Source organism: Pleurodeles waltl, chromosome 4_1 (assembly GCF_031143425.1).
Source record: "Pleurodeles waltl isolate 20211129_DDA chromosome 4_1, aPleWal1.hap1.20221129, whole genome shotgun sequence".
NCBI classification, from domain to species: domain Eukaryota; kingdom Metazoa; phylum Chordata; class Amphibia; order Caudata; family Salamandridae; genus Pleurodeles; species Pleurodeles waltl.
In genome coordinates this window covers 664,271,442-664,290,265 of record NC_090442.1, presented here as the reverse complement: position 1 = coordinate 664,290,265, position 18,824 = coordinate 664,271,442, and the positions used below count along the sequence as shown (strand labels likewise).

The following is an 18,824-nucleotide window of genomic DNA, read 5'->3' as shown; positions in this document are numbered from 1 at the left end:
ATTCAACACCTACACCTGTACAACTTGATACATTTTGGTCATCAACATCAAAAAAGATGAACTTGGAGATGTTAGCTCACCAAAACATTGCTGATGCTTTTCTGAACACTGAATTTCCAATTATTGCAAGTGGAATGATTGTCAATGAGGAGTTGGTGCCTGCAGAGAAATATTCAAAAGGTACAGGCCATATTGTTCAAGTCCTTAACAGCAAATTGGAGGAAGGTTGTGCTACTTAGGTTTGTTGCAATCTTTATAAGTCAAGGATTGTCAGAGTTATAGATACATTATGTAACAGGTGAGAAAAGACACTTAATCCCACTTCATATTCTGTAAAGGAAACTAGACCCAGAGATGCCCAAGTGTTCTTATCAAGGCACATATTCTTACTGGTGATGAGACTATAAGCAAAACTGGAACAAAGCTTGGAGCGTTACCTGCAGAACATATGAAGTTTCTAAAAGGATTAGTTGAGACAATAGAAGAATGTGACTTTAAAGACGTAGAAAAATACCTTGTGCTTGTGTGGAAAACAAGTTCTGACCGACACATATTTGACAATCTTCAGTACTTTGAGTTCAAGAGATCAGTCCCGCTGAGTGACCTTTCACTGACATATTCTGTGCATTTACACATTAAAAAAGCATTCTACTTGATCAGATGTGTAAATGTTTTGGATCATGCATATGTAGAGCAATATCTGTGTGAATGTGATTGGGAAGATATTGATGGGATGCTAAAACCTGCAAAATTTCTAAAGTCTCTACCACAGAACTTACACATACATGTACTTGCAAAACCTGTGCTGCAAAAAGATGTCCCTGTCGATATGCTCTTCTTAAATGTTCAACATTCTGCAAATGTACCACAAGCAAATACTGAAACAAATAAAGTGAACTATGAAAATGTGTCTAAAACAAGAGTGATATTTTTTCCATATTCGGATCGTAAACATCGGTGGATACATAAAAAGATTAAAAAACATTATTTGTTTCATTTATATATATGTCTTCTTCCTCCATTATAGCTGTTATTTCGGAAAATGGAGGAAGGGTTGCTCTGATGAGTTTTTTTCTGTCTCTATAAGACTACTTGAACCCCAAAACCTATGTTTTGACACTAAATTTAAGTATATAGGTATTATGGTTCCTGAGATATTGCATCATCACTGCAACACATCTGCCATTTTTAAAAAGGTTAGAAAAATTTGGCCCCGATCAGCAATGTCTACCAAAGATAAATTACTTTTCTAATGATCCAATAACACAAATCAACAATGAAAATTTCTGGACAAATATTTTTTTTTTTTACTGAGGTATATCAGGTGGCCAAGATTAATTACATTTATATTCTACCTTCTTGACTTAATAGGAGTTTTCAACTTTTAGATTTTTGTAGTGATTGACTTGTAACAATTTATATTGTGCAATAATCCTTTATACAGTGGGCTAAACAAACACTTAGAAATATGTCTAAATAATTAAAACACATTTATGCTAGACTTTATGTAAAAGTGAACCTTTATTTAATTTAAAACTATTCTTTTAAGAAGCCAGAAGTTACCTTCTGAATGCAATGAACTGGGAAGTCTTGTCATCTTGTAACCCTGGTCCCTTTTCAAGTAAAAGCTTCACAGCTGTTTGTAAATCTGTATGTGGTCAAATAAAAGGGCATTAATATTTACTAACATTCTAGTCACACTTTCCCATGCAACCACTCCTTGTCTTAAGTCCACTTAAAGGTTAAACATATCAAGATGCAACTACAGAAGCCAATTTGGTGCTATGCTATAGTGATAGTGGATACCTAGGGTACAGAAAATGTAGAAGCTATATTAAAAAGAATATCAAAATACCACACAATGATAAAACCTCTCCTGGAGGTTAACACTGTACATACAAAAATACACACAAATTTCTGGTAAAATGTTTTAACAACAGTTAAAAATTTCCCATAAAAACAGTTAATAAAACCTAAGAACACTTTCAAAAACTTGATTAAGAGGACCATATATAAAGTTTTGCACACTATAAATGTTCCTACTATTATTCCACAGAAAAATATTTCGTAGAAAACGGAAACATACTTGTCACAACACAGGACGTACACATAAGCCATAATTGAGATCTTGAACAAAATATATAGAGTGCAGGCAATCCAAATCAGTCATACTTGCCTTGTACAATCTTCCCATATTTATACCACCTTTAGAGGTAAACCATTTCTACGGATATCAATAAAAAAACGTTCTCATAGCATGATCATTAAGCATTCTGAGATACAGATGACAATTGCTCAAAAGAGCGGAATTGGAAATTAATCTAAAACTATTTCATAATGAACAATATTTTTAATATGTAATATAGTTATGTTCTCAGATATTCAATCAAGAACTTCTTGACCTGAACTATGGTGGTACAATTTGTAAAGTCTTCAATTTTGTAACTAAAATAATTGAGTACTGTAATTAGATTTTTTAGCCACGTACTTCATAGACAGACCAGCTTCCCCTTCTGATATAATCAGATCTCAAATATTCAGAGATTCTTCTTCAAGACAAATCCCTCAACAAATAATTGCACTTAGGGGTTTTGCTGAGGTGCTCGAAATGCCTAATTCTAAATAAAGTCCTTTATGGACAGACTATGCCTTGCTGAAAAATTATTCCTTGTTATCTGTCAAAGAACAGTTGCTTTATCAAAGGTGTACATTCAATCCCATGCAAATGTTGGAGGTACTTTAATGTTAAAATGTTTCATTATAGTGATTAGTTTTATTATGCCAGTAACTTCATGGAGTACTTAGCAGCCTGTATTATTGGACTTCACCAATGTATCTAAATTTGGATTTTGAGAACGATTATATAACATTCCACATTCTCCAGAGAATTAAGACTTAAAACCCAATTATAATTTTTTTTACACATTTTCTTCTTTCACTGTATCATGAAAACCATGATTTTGCTCTTACCCATGTTTAATTTCAAAAAGATATCCTGAGAGGAATTATAATACACATTTAGAACCATTTGGAGCCCACTTACTGTTTGATTAAAATTGTCCACATGAAGAAAGGTGTTTACAGAATTACCACCAATCATACAGATACATTTCCAAATGTTGGTAAAAACAGAGGAGAACATCATAGATGCACAAAGAAAAAGGCAGTAGTGCCAAAAGGCACAAATGCTTTAGGCCATTCTCTGTACAAATGATTATTTAGCAAGCTCTGCCAATCCTTTTAGCAAGACTCCAAGTTGCAGCATGATGTGCTACTATCATGCAAAGCAAGCACCTTTTTTTGTATAATCCAGCGCAACAAATTTGTGCTATAGTGAGGGTCAATCCACTAGATTTAAAGCTGTGAAATAATCAATATATGATACACAAAGTTTCTAGATTTGTTTCCACAGTATTTCTATACCCATTTTAGCAAATGGATACAAATTTAGAAGCAATACATCTTGGTAAATGCAATAAAGAACACAAAGGCATTGAACTTCGTAAAAGTATAAACCAGTTGAAACAAATTCAGACAAACTATTTAAGGGGTTGTGGGGAGGGAGGGAGACACAAGCCATTAGTCTAGAGGAGGGATTCATGAAGGGTGACAGTAGTGATGTAAAAAAGTGATGTAGAAAAGGTGCAGTTGGCGCAGGGAAGAGGGAATGACAGTACTGTCATTGACGGCTACATTGAGGAATGATGTACACCTAATGATTTTGTATACCGGACAATCCTTAGGCGGTCACCAGTAGAGGGATTCACAGTGGCCTCGCACCAGTTTTGGCCTCTAGCCTCTAGTATACCTCCCAACAAAGTAGATGCAGGGGACTTGTGGTTCTGTGGATGTGTTAGTAAGGGCATCAAGCTCTGCGCATGCCCGTTTACGTAAATTGTGCAGCAAATGCTCAAGCAGAGGGGCTAAAGGAGACTTCCAGGTCATATAGATGTGCCATTTGGCCAGTATCAGAGTAATATCAATGAACCTGTAAATGTTCCTAGTAGATTTGCACGCTTGGTCAGCCCTATTAGGCAATGTGCCATCACGGGGTAATTGCCTCCCCACAATGTCAGATATGTGTGTCATCACCTCCTCCCACCAGCCCATTATTGTTGAAAGGTCCCACGTGGAAAAAAGGGGCAGTGCGAGTTGCCCCTGAGAATAAGCAATCAATCTGCTGGGAGGACAGATAGGTGCAGTGCAAGTTAAAGTGTAAGTATTTGAGACCGTCATTGAGCAAAACGTTCTTAACTTCAAGTAAGCATTGGGCCCATCATATGTTGTAGAGCTCTGTAAAGGTATGTCACTGCTCATCGAAGTGTAAAAATTGTTTGCAGTGACTGGGTTGTACCAGACACGTTGTGTGTTCTATTCTAGAGAAAATGTAACTGGTAAGTTATCGCCTAGTACAGGAGAAAATTCCCTGTGTGCAACCCCAAGGTCACAACTTTGGTTGTCTAATGGTTATAAAAGGCCATCTGTAAACAGGGCCCTCAGGTGAACAAGCCAGCCTCAGTCTAAGATTATATATCAAGAGGCTCCGACAACCAAACATCACCCAGAGCAGGAGGGAAGGAGCATATATATGGCACTGACCCCCTCCTACCCTCCACCTGACCCCCTGGTATAGATAACCTTCCTCAAACAATGTCTAGCAACCTTTATTAGCACATTCCCTTCAACTGCATGAGTTATGGGGACTGATCCCAGTAACCAATCCAGAACACTTTTCGCCTGCTTATCTGGGAGATGGTCCCCCACTAACCAACATATCAGCCACTGAAGATGGGTGGCAATGCAATACTGTTTGCAATTTGGCGTCCACAGGTCTCCCTCCTTCCGGCGACACACATTATTTTGTAATGTTGCCCTGCACTTTAGGCATAAGACAGCTAACGTTGCCATCTTGGTAGACACTCTAGTTATTTTTTACTTTTCTTCACAGCCTCTATAATACAATGACCATGGCGCCGATGCGCACTTTATCAGCATGATCCCTGAAACGCAATCCTGGTGGTACACTAACCTTGCTGTTTGGGGGGCAGTTTAAACGTTTTTCAAAGTGCTGATTTTTATGTGGTAAATCTTTCAAAACTGTTGAAAAGTGACAGAATTTGACTTGGCTGGGTCCGGGGAAAGAAGTGGGAACCACTGCACTGTTGCACTGCACTTTAGGCCTAAGATAACTACAGTCACCATCTTGGTAGGCATGCTAGTTATTTTTTTTATTTTTCCTCATAGCCTCTATAGGACCATGGCACGGACGTGCACCTAACTAGCACGGTCCTTGAACCACGATCCTGCTGGTACGCTGTTCTTGACTTCGTTTTTTTAAAGTTTTTTTTAAAAGTTTTTAAATGTGCTGCATTTTTATGTGCTGAATCTTTGGAAACTGTTGCAAAGTGCCTGAACTTGAACAATTGGGAGCCACTACACTGTTGCACAGCACTTTAGGTCTAAGACGTCTAGAGTTGCCATTTTGGTAGGCACTCTAGTTCTTTTTTCTTTTTTGTCACAGCCTCTCTAAGACAATGACCATGTCGCAAACACCACACTAGTGTGCCAAAGGTGAGCCAGTCTGCGCCAGCCCAGGACCCCTGCCCCTTTGTAACAAAAAAATATAAGTTATACATTCACACAACCTTGGACACTTTGGGCAAGCGCAAGTAGCTCCTACCTTCATGCAATAGATATTAATGCCTCAGAGCTGTTGTGTAAACGTGCACGTTTGGCCCTCAGCTTGTCCTTAGGCAGATTAGTGGGGCTGGAGATCAGACAGGGTTTCATCTGTTTCTCATTAACTGTAGATCTTTGGGCTGCCATAAACTGGATGTTGTCTCCTTTATCCAGGACAATAATCCAGACATCTTGTTTCTTACTGAGACATGGCTACATAAGGGCTCCACGCCGGACACTGTCTGAGCCATTGCCCCAGGGTACCGCATTCCTCTGAGAGATTGTGAAAATAAGGGAGGTTCCTATTATGTTGAAAGATAATCTTAAGGGCTTTTTCAATCCTTCAGTTCTTGAGGATTGTGAAAGTCCGTCATTCGGAATTTCACTCACACTAACCTTTTATTTTTCTGGGGTCCTACTTTATAGGCTGCCCGATACTTCCACCCATTTCCTTAACATGCTTCCTGACATAATCGCAGACATGGCTCTCAAAACCAATTTCTTCTTGTTGGGAGATTTTAACATTCATGCTTCTTTACTAGTGGCGCTACTATGAACTTACTCTAGGACCTTGCCTCCTTACAGCTTGAACAGGTCAGGGGCACAACCTATGAAAAAGGGCATACTACTGATCTAGTCTTTAGCAGTATCTTAAATCTGAAGGTATTACAATCCATACTAGTAAAATGCTCAGATTATTATGAGATTCCTGTTACCTTATTCTTTCTTTCCTCCACAAGTGGTCCACCTCGGGCTATGAGGAAGGACAGATGCTGGTCGCAACTAAACTGCGAGGATTGGAAAGACAGCCTTAGTATGTCGAGCACAAACCTGTAGCAAACTCCAATTTTTGTATCTGGATCAATAATTCTCTGGACCAGGTCATTCCAGTGAAGCTGCATAAATGTGTACAGCACATTAAACAGTCTCCTTGGCTTACTCCCCACTTGTTAGCTTTTAAGAGGAAGCGCAAAAGATTAGAGAGGAAATGGAGGAAGTGTTATGATGAACTAGTAAGCCTGACTATCAGGCTGCAATCAGAAATTATCATTCTAAGATTAGACCCAGACAAGCCTCATATTTTACTAGCAAACTAGAGGCTTCCAACTTGCCTAGAGAAATGTATCATATTTTGAAATCGCTTCTGGAGGTTAAAACAAATTGTTCACTACCAGAATGACCGTTGCTCGCTACAACAAAATGTGCTCCTTCTTTTAAAAGAAAATAACAGATATTTACTCCGCCTTCCCAGACAGGATAAAGGAGACTGATCTCTCCACGGGTAGACAACCCCAGATAGCCCAGGGCAAGGCCTGTCGGCCTTTCCTGCCATCACTACCAATCTGCTGTTGCCTCTATTTAGCCTAGTCAAGTCAAGTCCCCCCCACCCATTCGACCCAGTCCTTTTCGTATGTTAGAACAGGGCTCAGAGAGCATTTTTCTTGCTTTGCAGAATTATTGAATCTGTAGTTAACTTCCAGTTCAGTTCTTCCACAATGGAAACATGCAGTTTTGAAGCCACTGTTGAAAAAGCCAAGCTTAGACCCTTTGTGTTTAGGAAACTATAGACCTAGCTTCCTTCTGCTAGGAGTGTCTAAGATCCAGGAGAAACATGTTAGTCAACATCTCTCCCTTTTTCTGGAGTCTAATAATGTCCTTCACTCTACCCAAATGGGATTCAGACCACAGTATAGCACTGAAACAGCACTTTTAGCCATGGTCGAAGAACTTTTAAACCAAAGAGGCTCTGTGGCAGTCATCCTTCTGGATCTCAGTGCCATATCCGATACAGTCGACCATGCAACACTCATCCAGAGGATTACAGATGTGGAGATATGTGACTCTGCATTTAGATGGTTGATATATTTTCTTGAGGATAGAACTTTCCAAGTGCTAGACCAAACATTCTGCTCTGACATCTTTTATTTAAAATGTGGAGTACCACAGAGCTCTACTATAAGCCCTACCCTCTTCAAGCTTCACATGTGACCTTTAGCAGAGAAAGTCTGAACCTTCGTGTTGACCATCGTTTCGTACACGGACGACACCCAATAAGTAGTTTCAATCTTTCCAGAGCATGGCTCCAACTGTCAGCAACTTGTCACTTGTCTAAAGGAGGGCCATAACTGGATGCCAACTGCTGCCTCAAGGTAAAGTGGGGAAAGATTGAGTTTGTGTTCCTAGGTAATAATCTGTCCATTTGGGTGTTATTCCCTTGGAAGAAGTGCCTAGCCCTAAAAATCTGATAAAAAGCATGTATGTTTGGCTCGATGACTCACCCACTATGGAGTCTCAGGTCAACAAACTGGCAGCAAAATGTTATGGAATACTAAGATTGCTAAGGAAAGTGTTAGACCTTTTGCCCTTCCTTTTCCAAAGACTCATTGTACAGGCTTTGATTATCTCCCAGTTGGATTACGGCAACTCCCTATATCTTGGCTCCCCAGACTATGTTAAAAGAAAGCCCCACACAGGTCATTAAAAATGCGGCCGCCCATCTCCTTCTTAAATTCCAAGGCACTAGTCAGCAATAATGGCTCTGGCTGACCTCCACTGGCTCCCAACTGAACAGCGGGTGCAAGTTTAAAGCTCTCTGCCTCGCTTACAGGGCCTTCCATAACAAAGGACCCCCAACTACTACGTGCCCTTAATGATCCGTATAACCCTGGAAAGTCCCTGAGATCAGTGACTGCACTTCTTGCAACAACACCAAAGATCCATTGAACAAGATGGGGAGGCCACACTTAAGTATCTGGATCCTAGGCTGTGGATTTTTTTGCCACTTAACTGCGCCAAATAGACTCAGAACCCATTTTCAGAAAATTCCAGAAAAATTGGTTGTTTGTTAATTAGATGTCCCCTCAGCATCTACAGTGGGGGCGGCTATAGGGTTAAGGTGGATGGTGTAGCGCTGGGAAGCCTGCGGGTAGCCATGCACTTTACACGTCCCATAGATTAGATTAGAATGGATGTTTTGCACCTACCAGTACCCCATATCAAGGCGATCACCTGAGATTTTTAATTGCGAAAAAAACCTTTTATTTAAAACCACCAGGATAGAGAAGAAGTACAGCAGTGAGGGAGAACCAGCATTTTGGAGATGGCTATATGCCCCGGGGGGACAGCAGTAGTCCACGCCAAAATGTGATGGTGGACCTCACGGTAGTCAGTACTCTTCCCAGATTACATGCCAGCAGAACCCTTTCTGTATCGCAGATCAGGACTCACAGATATTTAATGGGTGAGGAGGATGGCAGGCAGTGTTTGGCATTGTGTTGCCAATATTGGGGTAAGAGGAAATAGACACAATTCACCCCAGCTTATCCATAAGCCAGAAACTCTGCCAGATTCCTCTAGAAGGGCAATGAGGTGTGATATGCCACCTCCCGTTAACCTGTATCCCCCAGTCAGGGGGATAAGTAACATCCTTGTGGAGTGCCCACTCTACGTTTAGTGGCTCGGAGATTATCATGCATCTTTTCATTCATGCCATTGGGGTCATATAAAGGAGCTTTATTCAGGACTGTTGGTTCCAGCCCTAAACTAAGAATTACTGTGGAGAGGTAAGGCCACGCCAGAGAGTCAAAGACCTTTTCTATATCCACGGGCAGAGTCCTGCAGAACGTAGCCTGTCCATGATTATGAATAGTCAGCACAGTTCTGGTATTCATTCTGAGCTGGGTTGATTATCATTAGTGCTTTTGGGACTAGTCTGTTGTCAGTATTTTACCCAGGATTTTATGCTCCAAAGTGCCGGAACTTTATGAAAAACATATTCATCTGTGACCATTAATATTGCTAAGTTATGAAGGCCAAAGGACTGAAGCTAAATCCAAGTATATAACTTTTGACTTCCAGTCCTGTAAATACTTCAGAATTATCTTTGTAACGATTTTCCGAAGACATGAAGTAGGGTTGTAATCTTTCATACCATTTTTTGTGTAATGATAGTAATATACTATTACTCTATGAGCTAGGGATTTCGCCCGTTACCAAATAATCCAGATACAGAGGTGTAAGCATATCACTCCATACTTCACAACTTTTTGTTTTCCAAAACAGCAATGGGTAATTCTTCTGGACCATGGGCATTTGAGTTACTAGAAGATTACATAAGGAACCTGATTTCTGCAGATGTGGGATGTCACCACCATCAACAGGGTCTGATATGAGGACACTATTATTAAAAGAGTGAAGTTTTTTTTAGGTTGTTGCACCAAACACCTTTTGATATGGCAACATTGTGTGTGGAGCAGTTGAGCCTGATTAACAAGCAATTAGGAGCCACTATTTTTTGAGGACCCTTGTTTTGAGACGCTTCAAACAAAGCATGGCAAAATGTGGTTTCTTCAATTTCCAAAGAACTCCTACGGAGTAGCCTTCTGTCTTGATATGACCTTATTTCATTTTTTAGACGGATTTTGGTATTAAAATAACTTGTGTTGAATCTTTTTATTTAATTCTATTTTAAGCTGACTCTCTATTATTCACTTTTATTCTCCTAATTTATTTTGGTAATGTGTGGGTTTTAATAATTTTAGATTTCCTATCAACTTGTCATAATAGTGAATACAGTTTGGTTCCATTTTTCAATATTATTTCCTCAGATGCATTGCCTAAAAATGCATTTAAATAGTCAACAAAATTAGGAAAACATCAGATTGATGTACTGCCAATACCAGCAGCAATATCACCATCTCTTAGATTAAACCCTGAACAGACTTTGAAACAAATCAAGATTACACTGAAGTATCAAATGGTAAACTAGAAATGTTTCACCTTCCTAGTATACAATTTTGGCTAAATGGACTGACGCTCAATATGGTTTGTTGAACAACCGGCAAGAATTGCTGATAACCAGGACCGTGTGGTTCCAACTTCATATCACTCACTTTGTAATTTAGATTCTTCTTTTACCACTCTACCCTTATTTCATACGCAGATTGTTACATAGCAAGTTGCATCCACTTTAGATTTTAATAAATTAGTTAATATAGTAGGTTTATAAGCTCAAATTCTATCTTATAGTGGATACACTGGCTGTATGTTATTGGTCTTCACATTAAGGGATACCTTTACACCCATTTTTCTGAAGTAAACTGACATTTTCCATTAGTAATTTATTAGCAGTCCTAGGAACACATTACCAGTGATAACATTTAATGGAGAAATGAGTTTGAATACTCTCAAGAAGCCATGTGTACTTTAACCTGTCATCTATATTACATTTCTTGTTATTTTGAGTAAACAAAAACAAAAAAACATAGTTTTTATTTCTTGTATGTGAAGGATCAGCCCAAATGGTCCACCTAGGAGAGATGACCATCCAATTGCCCAAGTCTCCCACGGGAGTGTAGTTGCTCTCAGGGCTACATTTTGAAGAAAGGCAGGAGATAAGGGATTTAAAGAGTAGGAATTGTAGTACATTTTCATTAGTCACAACAATTTCATTGTGTTATATGTTTTGTGCAACCTCAACCACTGCAGAACTGATTATGGGTCTCAACTTAGCCCCTCAAGCTCGCTTGTTTATTTGTCTTTTAATTTTTAGATTTGTGACCCAAATGTTCCTTTATGAGTTTATATTCCGTTGGATGAAGCAAGATACAGAGCAAAATATGGGTTAGGGCATTTTTTTCCACTCGATTGTGATACTATCGTGGGCTAGACATCATCTAGTGGAAATTCTTTTAAGAGGTTGCACAAAAAAAATATGTGCCAGTTTCAGCCTCAGATGTTTTTAGTACAATTGCTTTAAGCATATTGTGTTCTTGATATGTTTCCTGCTAGTACTGGACTTTGCTACAAACTCTGTTTTATGGATAATCCAGTTTGTACTATGTATTACACTGCCCTGCAGATTTCCCTTTGAGATTATGACAGATTTAAAGTAGATTACAGTATGTAAAGTTTCAGTCTGCGTTGCAGTGCTCAAATCTTTTTTGTAGTGAATGCACTGGAGTTACTGGCTACGCATATCTTTCAGAAGTAACTATTTCTACAAGTAATATAATAGCAGGCATATTCATTCTAGCTATAGGTAAACTATAATGATGAAAAGTGAGTTACTGAATGTAAAGACTGCCTGTGTTGTAATGACTGGAAATGTATAGTTTTTAAGTTGACTACTCTAGAATATTAGTGGTTTGAATTTCGCTTTGCGGTATTTCAGAAATATGAGTATCAGAATAAAATGCAGAAAAATGCTAGAAGAATGTCCGTTGCTATTTGCAGGCATGCTATTAGTAGATTTGGGTTTTGAGCCTCTATATTGGCATCATCAACTTGTGTCACTGCGTTTAAAGTGATAGGCATCTCAGACAACGAGTAGTCTTTTTGAATATGATCCACTTCAACAATTACTTCAACATTTTCTGAATGCACTCAGCTGTATTAATGTCCACAATGAGTAAATAGCGTTATGGAACTTATAAAAATGCAAGTTATTATTTTCACATTTAGCAGTAGAGTACGTCCTGCTTTACTGGTTAAAGTGACTGGAAAAATTTATTTTTTCAACAGAGTAGTAAAGTGACATTGATGGATAAACAGAAGGCCAACCTCAATTATTTCTAAAATGACTTCTTTGTTAGGGTAAGCATGGACAGTGAGGCATTTCTTACCCTTATTCTGAAACTGTTGGAATGAATAATCCTTGAACAGAGTTTCCTAACTGTCATGGTTATAAACAAAACAAGACTATTGCCTACATGGGCTAATTTTCGGAAACCAGATTAAAACTTTGAATCTTGGCTCTTATTTTTTCCAATGAATTAAGAACTTATGTGGAACTGTACTGAACAGACCCCTCACCACTCTAGCTCTGCTTATCCTCAACTATGAACCTGTTGGAACAGATGAGCAGAGTGGCACCCTACATTGCTCTCTCTCCTTCTGGCACAGTTTGGTAGTATAATCACTTCTTTAAACTGTTTTAAAGCTTTTAAAGTTGTATGTCAGAATTTTGAGAGGAAGAATGTTGATATGCCAAACTATCAGGTTATCATAAAGCTAACTGTATACAAGTATATGTCTTCTATACCTAACTAACTATTCTTACCTATATCTATACTCAGCATTATGATACTGTGTATTCGCTATCTTAGCTATGATACTTCGCCAGGTCAGTATTTAAATCTTGATATTCTGGTAGAAAACCCTCTTTTTTCGCAAGCATTAGGGAACAGATGCAATAAGGAAGTTGCTATGTAGGTGGGTGAGGAAAAGGAAACAAAACTGGGACACCAATGGTTTGAACAACAAAATGGATAAATCAATGTACCAAACTGAGGTGAGTGTTTCTGTGGCCCATAACTGAGCCATGTAAACATGTTTGCAGATTCCACGCAGGCTTGCTTAATAAAATGAAACTGTATCTTTTCCAACAATAAGGCCCTCAGCTTTTAGTTTTCATTTATTTTTTACTAATTTCTGTTTACTAGTATTATACAAGGATATATTTATTTATACACAGCAAAGTTGAGCAAGAGGTCAAAAGCATTTGAACGTTCTAGCAGGAAAGTTCAGTTTACTGGTTGGGCAGAGAACTTTTAAAACAAAATCAAAGAATCAAATGAACATTACAAAAGATAATCATAATGGAGCTGGACAGCTTCAATGTAGAAAATTAATTTTGATAGGCTGCAGGCAAAATTATTACTTATGATCCGAAGTCATATGTTTATTGACTCAGCTATAGATCACATGTGTCATTCAGGAGATGAGGACTTGCATGCATGCCCTTCTTCACAATGACAACAAGCATTAGGATGGATTCTACTGGGATGGGGTGATTTGGATTGGGGCAGAGTGAGTTGGATTGGACTGGAGTAGGGTGGGGTGAATGGAGTGGGGTGGATGTTGGTGGGGTGGATTGAGTTGGGTGAACTGGAATGGAGTAGGGTGGATTGGACTGGAGTGGGGTGGAGTGGAATTGAGTGGGGTGAAAATGAGTGTGGTGGACTTGAGTGTGATGAATTGGATTGTAACGGGGTGGATTAGACTGGTGTGGAGCTCACTGAATTGGATTGGTGTGGAGTGGGGTGGGGTGGACTGGAATGGAATGGAGCAGATTAAGGTGGACTAGATTTTACTGGGGTGGATTAAGGTTGATTGGATTGGAGTGGGATGGACTGGACTGAGGGGAGTGCATTGGAATGGGATGGATTGGGTTAGACTGCATTGGGGTGGTTTGGATTGGAGTGGGTTGGGTTGAAGTGGGCTGGGTTGAAGTGGAATGTGGTGGACTGGAGTGGGATGAGTTGGATTGAAGTGGGGCAGATTAATATGGATTGGAGCAGATTGTAGTGGAGCAGATTGTTCTGGTTTACAGTGAGGCAGAGTGGAATGGGGCCGATTTTGTGAGTGGAGTAGTCAGTTTTTTAAATTTTTATTGTAGTGGGGCAGATTGTTTTGGACTGGAGTAGTTTTGAGTGGGGCAGACGAATATATGTCGGAACCACGAATGCTGGAACCACGCATGACTAAACAATGCTGTTGGAACAACAGCCGCGTTGTTACTGCGAATGCCTTTACCACGAATGCCTTAACAGCGATTTTTCGTTGTAAAGGCATTCCAGGCAAAGGCATGCGTGGAACTGCATGCGTGGTTCCAGCATGCAACCCTCCACCCTGACCCCCACATCCTTAAAACAATCGTACCCCGACCCCCCACTCCTAAAAAGAATTGTACCCCTACCCCGACCCTCACCCCTAAAACTTAAACTACCCCATCCCTAAAATTACTGCGACCCTCCACGCCCCCTTACAAACTAAAAATAACCCAACCACCCACCCCTGCACCCAAAACTACCGCAACCCCTCACCCCCAAAACCTAAACTACCCCAACCCTGCCCATAAAAACTAAAAATACCCCGCCCCTGCCCCTAACACCACTGCAACTGCCCTGTCCCCCTAAAACCTACAGTACCCCGACCCTCCAACCCTGCCCCTAAAACGACCCCTAAAAACTAAAAATACCCTGACCCCACCACCCTGCCCCTAAAACTACACCGACCCCTCTAAAACCTATACTACCCCAACCCCACCCCTAAAACTACCACGACCTCCCACCCACCAAAAACCTAAACTATGCCAACCCCCGTCCCTGCCCCCTAAAAACTAAAAATACCCTGACCCCCCACCTCTGCCCCTAAAGCTACAGCACCCACCGCCCTAAAACCTAAACTACCCTGACACCCCACCCGCCCCTAAAAAACTAAAAATACCCCCACCCCTAAAACTACTGCAACCCTTCCACCGCCTAAAAACCTGAACTACCCCGACCCTCACTCCACCCCTAAAATCTAAAAATACCCCCACCCAAGCCGCTAAAATTACAGCGACTGCACCTAAAACCTAAACACCCCTGCCCCTAAAATTACTGCAACTCCCCACCCCCCTAAAACCTAAACTACCCCGACTCCCCACCCGCAAAAACTAAAAATACCCGTCCCTAAAACTACTGGGACTCCCCCCACACCCTTTTACAAACTAAAAATACCCCAACCCCCACCCCTGCCCCTAAAACTACCGCAACCCCTCACCCCCAAAACCTAAACTGCCCCAACCCCCCACCCCTGTTCATGAAAACTAAAAATACTCCGCCCGCCCCTAAAACTACTGCAACTGCCCTGTCACTCTAAAACCTACAGTACCCCGACCCTCCAACCCCACCCCTAAAACTAACCCTAAAAACTAAAAATACCCTGACCCCACCACCCCGCCCCTAAAACTACAGCGACCCCCCCTAAAACCTATACTACCCCAACCCCACCCCTAAAACTACCACAACCTCCCACCCCCCCAAAAACCTAAACTACGCCAACCCCCATCCCTGCCCCCTAAAAATACCCGGACCCCCCCACCTCTGCCCCTAAAGCTACAGCACCCACCGCCCTAAAACCTAAACTACCCTGACACCCCACCCTGCCCCTAAAAACTAAAAATACCCTGACCCCCACCCCCCCTAAAACCACAGCGACCCCCTACCCCTTCTAAAACCTAAACAACCCGACTCCCCACCCCTCAAATCTAAAAATACCCCCACCCCAGCCGCTAAAACTAGAGCGACCTCCCCTGAAACCTAAACTACCCCAACCCCCCTAAAACTACTGCAACTCCCCACCCCCCTAAAACCTAAACTACCCCGACTCCCCACCTGCAAAAACTAAAAATACCCGACCCCGTCCCTAAAACTACTGTGTGCCCCCCACCCCCCTAAAACCTAAACTACCCCAACCCCTAAAAACTAAAAATACCCCGACCCCCCCACTACAGCCCCTAAAACTACAGCGACCCCCCAAAACCTAAACTACCCCGACCCCCTCCCCACCTCTAAAACGGCCCCAACCCCACTTACCTGACCATGTCCTCCTCAGAAGCAGACTCGCTTTATGCGTTGTTCAGCACATGTGTGGTTAAAGCACAGAAGAATGAAGCAGTGGTTAACAAAAGCGCTGTTCTGCTTTCGGTGTTCACGACTTTGTTCTTCCATAGACGTGGTTCGGGATGTTTCTCGGGGCAGACAGTTGTGGAATGGAGCGGGCAGATTGTTTAGGATCACTGTACTGGAGTAGTGCAGATTGTGATTGTTTTGGATCGCTGTACTGAATTGGGGCAGATTGTTTTGGATTGGAGTAGATTGGGGTGGGGTAGATTGTTTTGGAGTGGGGCAGGCTGAAGTTGGGCAGATATTTCTGGACTGGAGTGGGGCAAATTGTTTTGGATCACTGTAAGGGAGTGGGGCAGATTTTTCTGGACTTGAGTGAGGCATATTGTTTTGGATTGAAGGGGGTAGAGATTGGAGTGCAGTGGGCTGGGAGGACTAGGGTGTGGTGAACTGGAGTGTATTGGGCTGAGTGGTTTGTATTGAAGTTGGAGGGATTGGATTGGGGAAGATTGGGGCGTACTGCAGGATTATGTGTTAAATCGTAATTTTGAAAGTCACATGTAAGAAACAACGTTGGTTTTCAATATTTACAACAAGATAATAGTCCTCTTTTGAGAACAGAGCCCACAAGCAAAAACAAAACAAAATATCAGTACAAACTGAGAAAAGTTGACTTAGCAAAATAAAACTAAAAGTTAACTATTGAAAATAAGCCCCAAGCCCTTTTCTAAATGAAACAGCGTCTCGCAAGCAATATGCATGTGCTAGCGCATGCTATCGCAAGCTCAACCATAAAAATCACATCTTTTTTACTTATTTTGACTTTCAATGACTTCCTAACTACCATACGTTCTGCCACTGACCATATGAAGTCCACATATGTCCAATCACTAATGTGTTCCCTACACACACACCGACCGATCCGCCACCCCCTTATGTGAATGGACCACATGTTCTACAAAGCCCTCACCCACTGCCAATTACTGCATAGTATTATGTATTATTTCCAATGAAGACCCAAACAAACAGGACAACTCTGCTTCTCTTAACACTCCTATTCTTAAGACCAGCCATAATACGGGCCTCCTCCACCCGTTCTACACTCTCACCAACCTTACTGACAAAACCTGCCTCAAATTAGCCAATTTGTCATATTCACCCAAATCATGAAAGCCCCTTACAACTTACTTTGTTCTAATCTCAGCTTTAAAGCCACAGTGATCTAACCATTCTGCTGCTCTACAGATGCTACAAGCAATGCTACCATCTTTTCCATTTCTTTTCTCATCTGACCTCTTATGATTACAGTTACATTTTCTTTTGCGTCCCATTTATGGCACTCTCCATGCTAGTCCATGTGATTTACTTCCCCTTGCGGTACAACACTGCATGATTTATGTTGTTTAATTTATGTTACTGACAAAAATGAAATCAGCTAGGTTCTCTCTACTCTTGCACTCAAAATCATTCACAATCAGTTCAGACTGAGAATGGGATGCTGATGATTTTTCTCAGGATATGTCTCATGTTATTTTAAGAAAAGGCTAGGGGTTTGGTTTCATTTTAATGCTTGCTGGGATTGAGGACATTTGTGCTCAAATTCATTCAGAATTATTGTTGTGGGTAAAGACTGTATTAAAATTCTTTCTCATTTTCCAGTAGGTAGTTTAGAAGGGATTGCACTCTGGCAAAAGTAAAACAAAATCATTAAAACCCTGAACTCCTTCCCACTGGACTCCAGTCACTGTTCTCCCTCTGCCCACAATGGAGTAGTGCACATCAACGGTGAAATACGAAGCTCACCTTGATCTCCATGACTATGCACTACGTCCGCTACAATCTACTGGTGGGACGCACGAGGCACATCCAAGGAAGTCACTGTTTTTTAGACTATAAATGTGATAAGAATGCATAGCGGAATACATATAATGCTTCTCCTCCACACAGCACAAATGTGATAAGAATGCACAGCGGCAGACATATAATATTTCTCCTCCACACAGCCTACACTGTAACTGAACAAACTACAAAGTGATAGAAGGCTTGAATTCATTTCAGCTACTGTTGAGCCCACTGTGCCATTGCAGACAGAGACTATCCATATGAAAATTAGTCTTGGCTCTATGCCAATAGAAATAGTTCAGTCCAGCCCCAGGCCAGGGCCCTCCAGAAGAGCACTAACAACCCAGACCTTTTTCAGCCTTTTTAGGGCTCCTTGACATACAGCCTGAATCCTGTGGCATATAGGGTACGGGCTGATTCCATCCTTTACCATTTGGTTTTCCTCTGTGTGTTGAATGTATGCCCAGACGTGGTTACCCTGCTCACTGTGTCAAGGAAATCAAGCTGCACATAACTGACAAACAGCCTAAAACGATCTGGAGTTGCTTGTTTCTGTTCAGAAACAACATGGCTTGGTAGTTCAAACAGAACTGATCCTACTAGAATAGGATCAAACCTAATTTGCATGAGGGTGGTTTTGTCAGGAGGAGCATGGTGTGCAAACTATTGATGGACTGGAAAGCAGTGCAGAGTAATTACCACGGACCGAGGTTAAGTAATAAATGCTGTAATTCTTTGAGGACATCCAGTTTTAGGGCTTCACCCATAACAGACCACTCCCCTTGTCATCTCCAACACACTGCTCTGCCACCTCAGAATCTTCTAAGAGTAATGGGAATCCGAGAGTAAAACAAAAAGTATCTTACGTTCTTTTTGGTACTCATTTTGGCATTTTTAGAAGACATGGAGTGC

General features: G+C 41.1%; 1 protein-coding gene across 2 annotated transcripts in view; it reads right to left on the bottom strand.

Moving 5' to 3' along the window:
* Positions 1–18,824, bottom strand: part of HELB (DNA helicase B) — a 451,751-nt gene that overhangs the window by 124,772 nt on the left and 308,155 nt on the right. For both annotated transcript variants that reach the window (XM_069229147.1, XM_069229148.1), the window contains one exon: positions 1,564–1,648. In XM_069229147.1, coding sequence (XP_069085248.1) covers positions 1,564–1,648 — 85 coding nt within the window. The remainder of the gene's footprint in view (positions 1–1,563; positions 1,649–18,824) is intronic.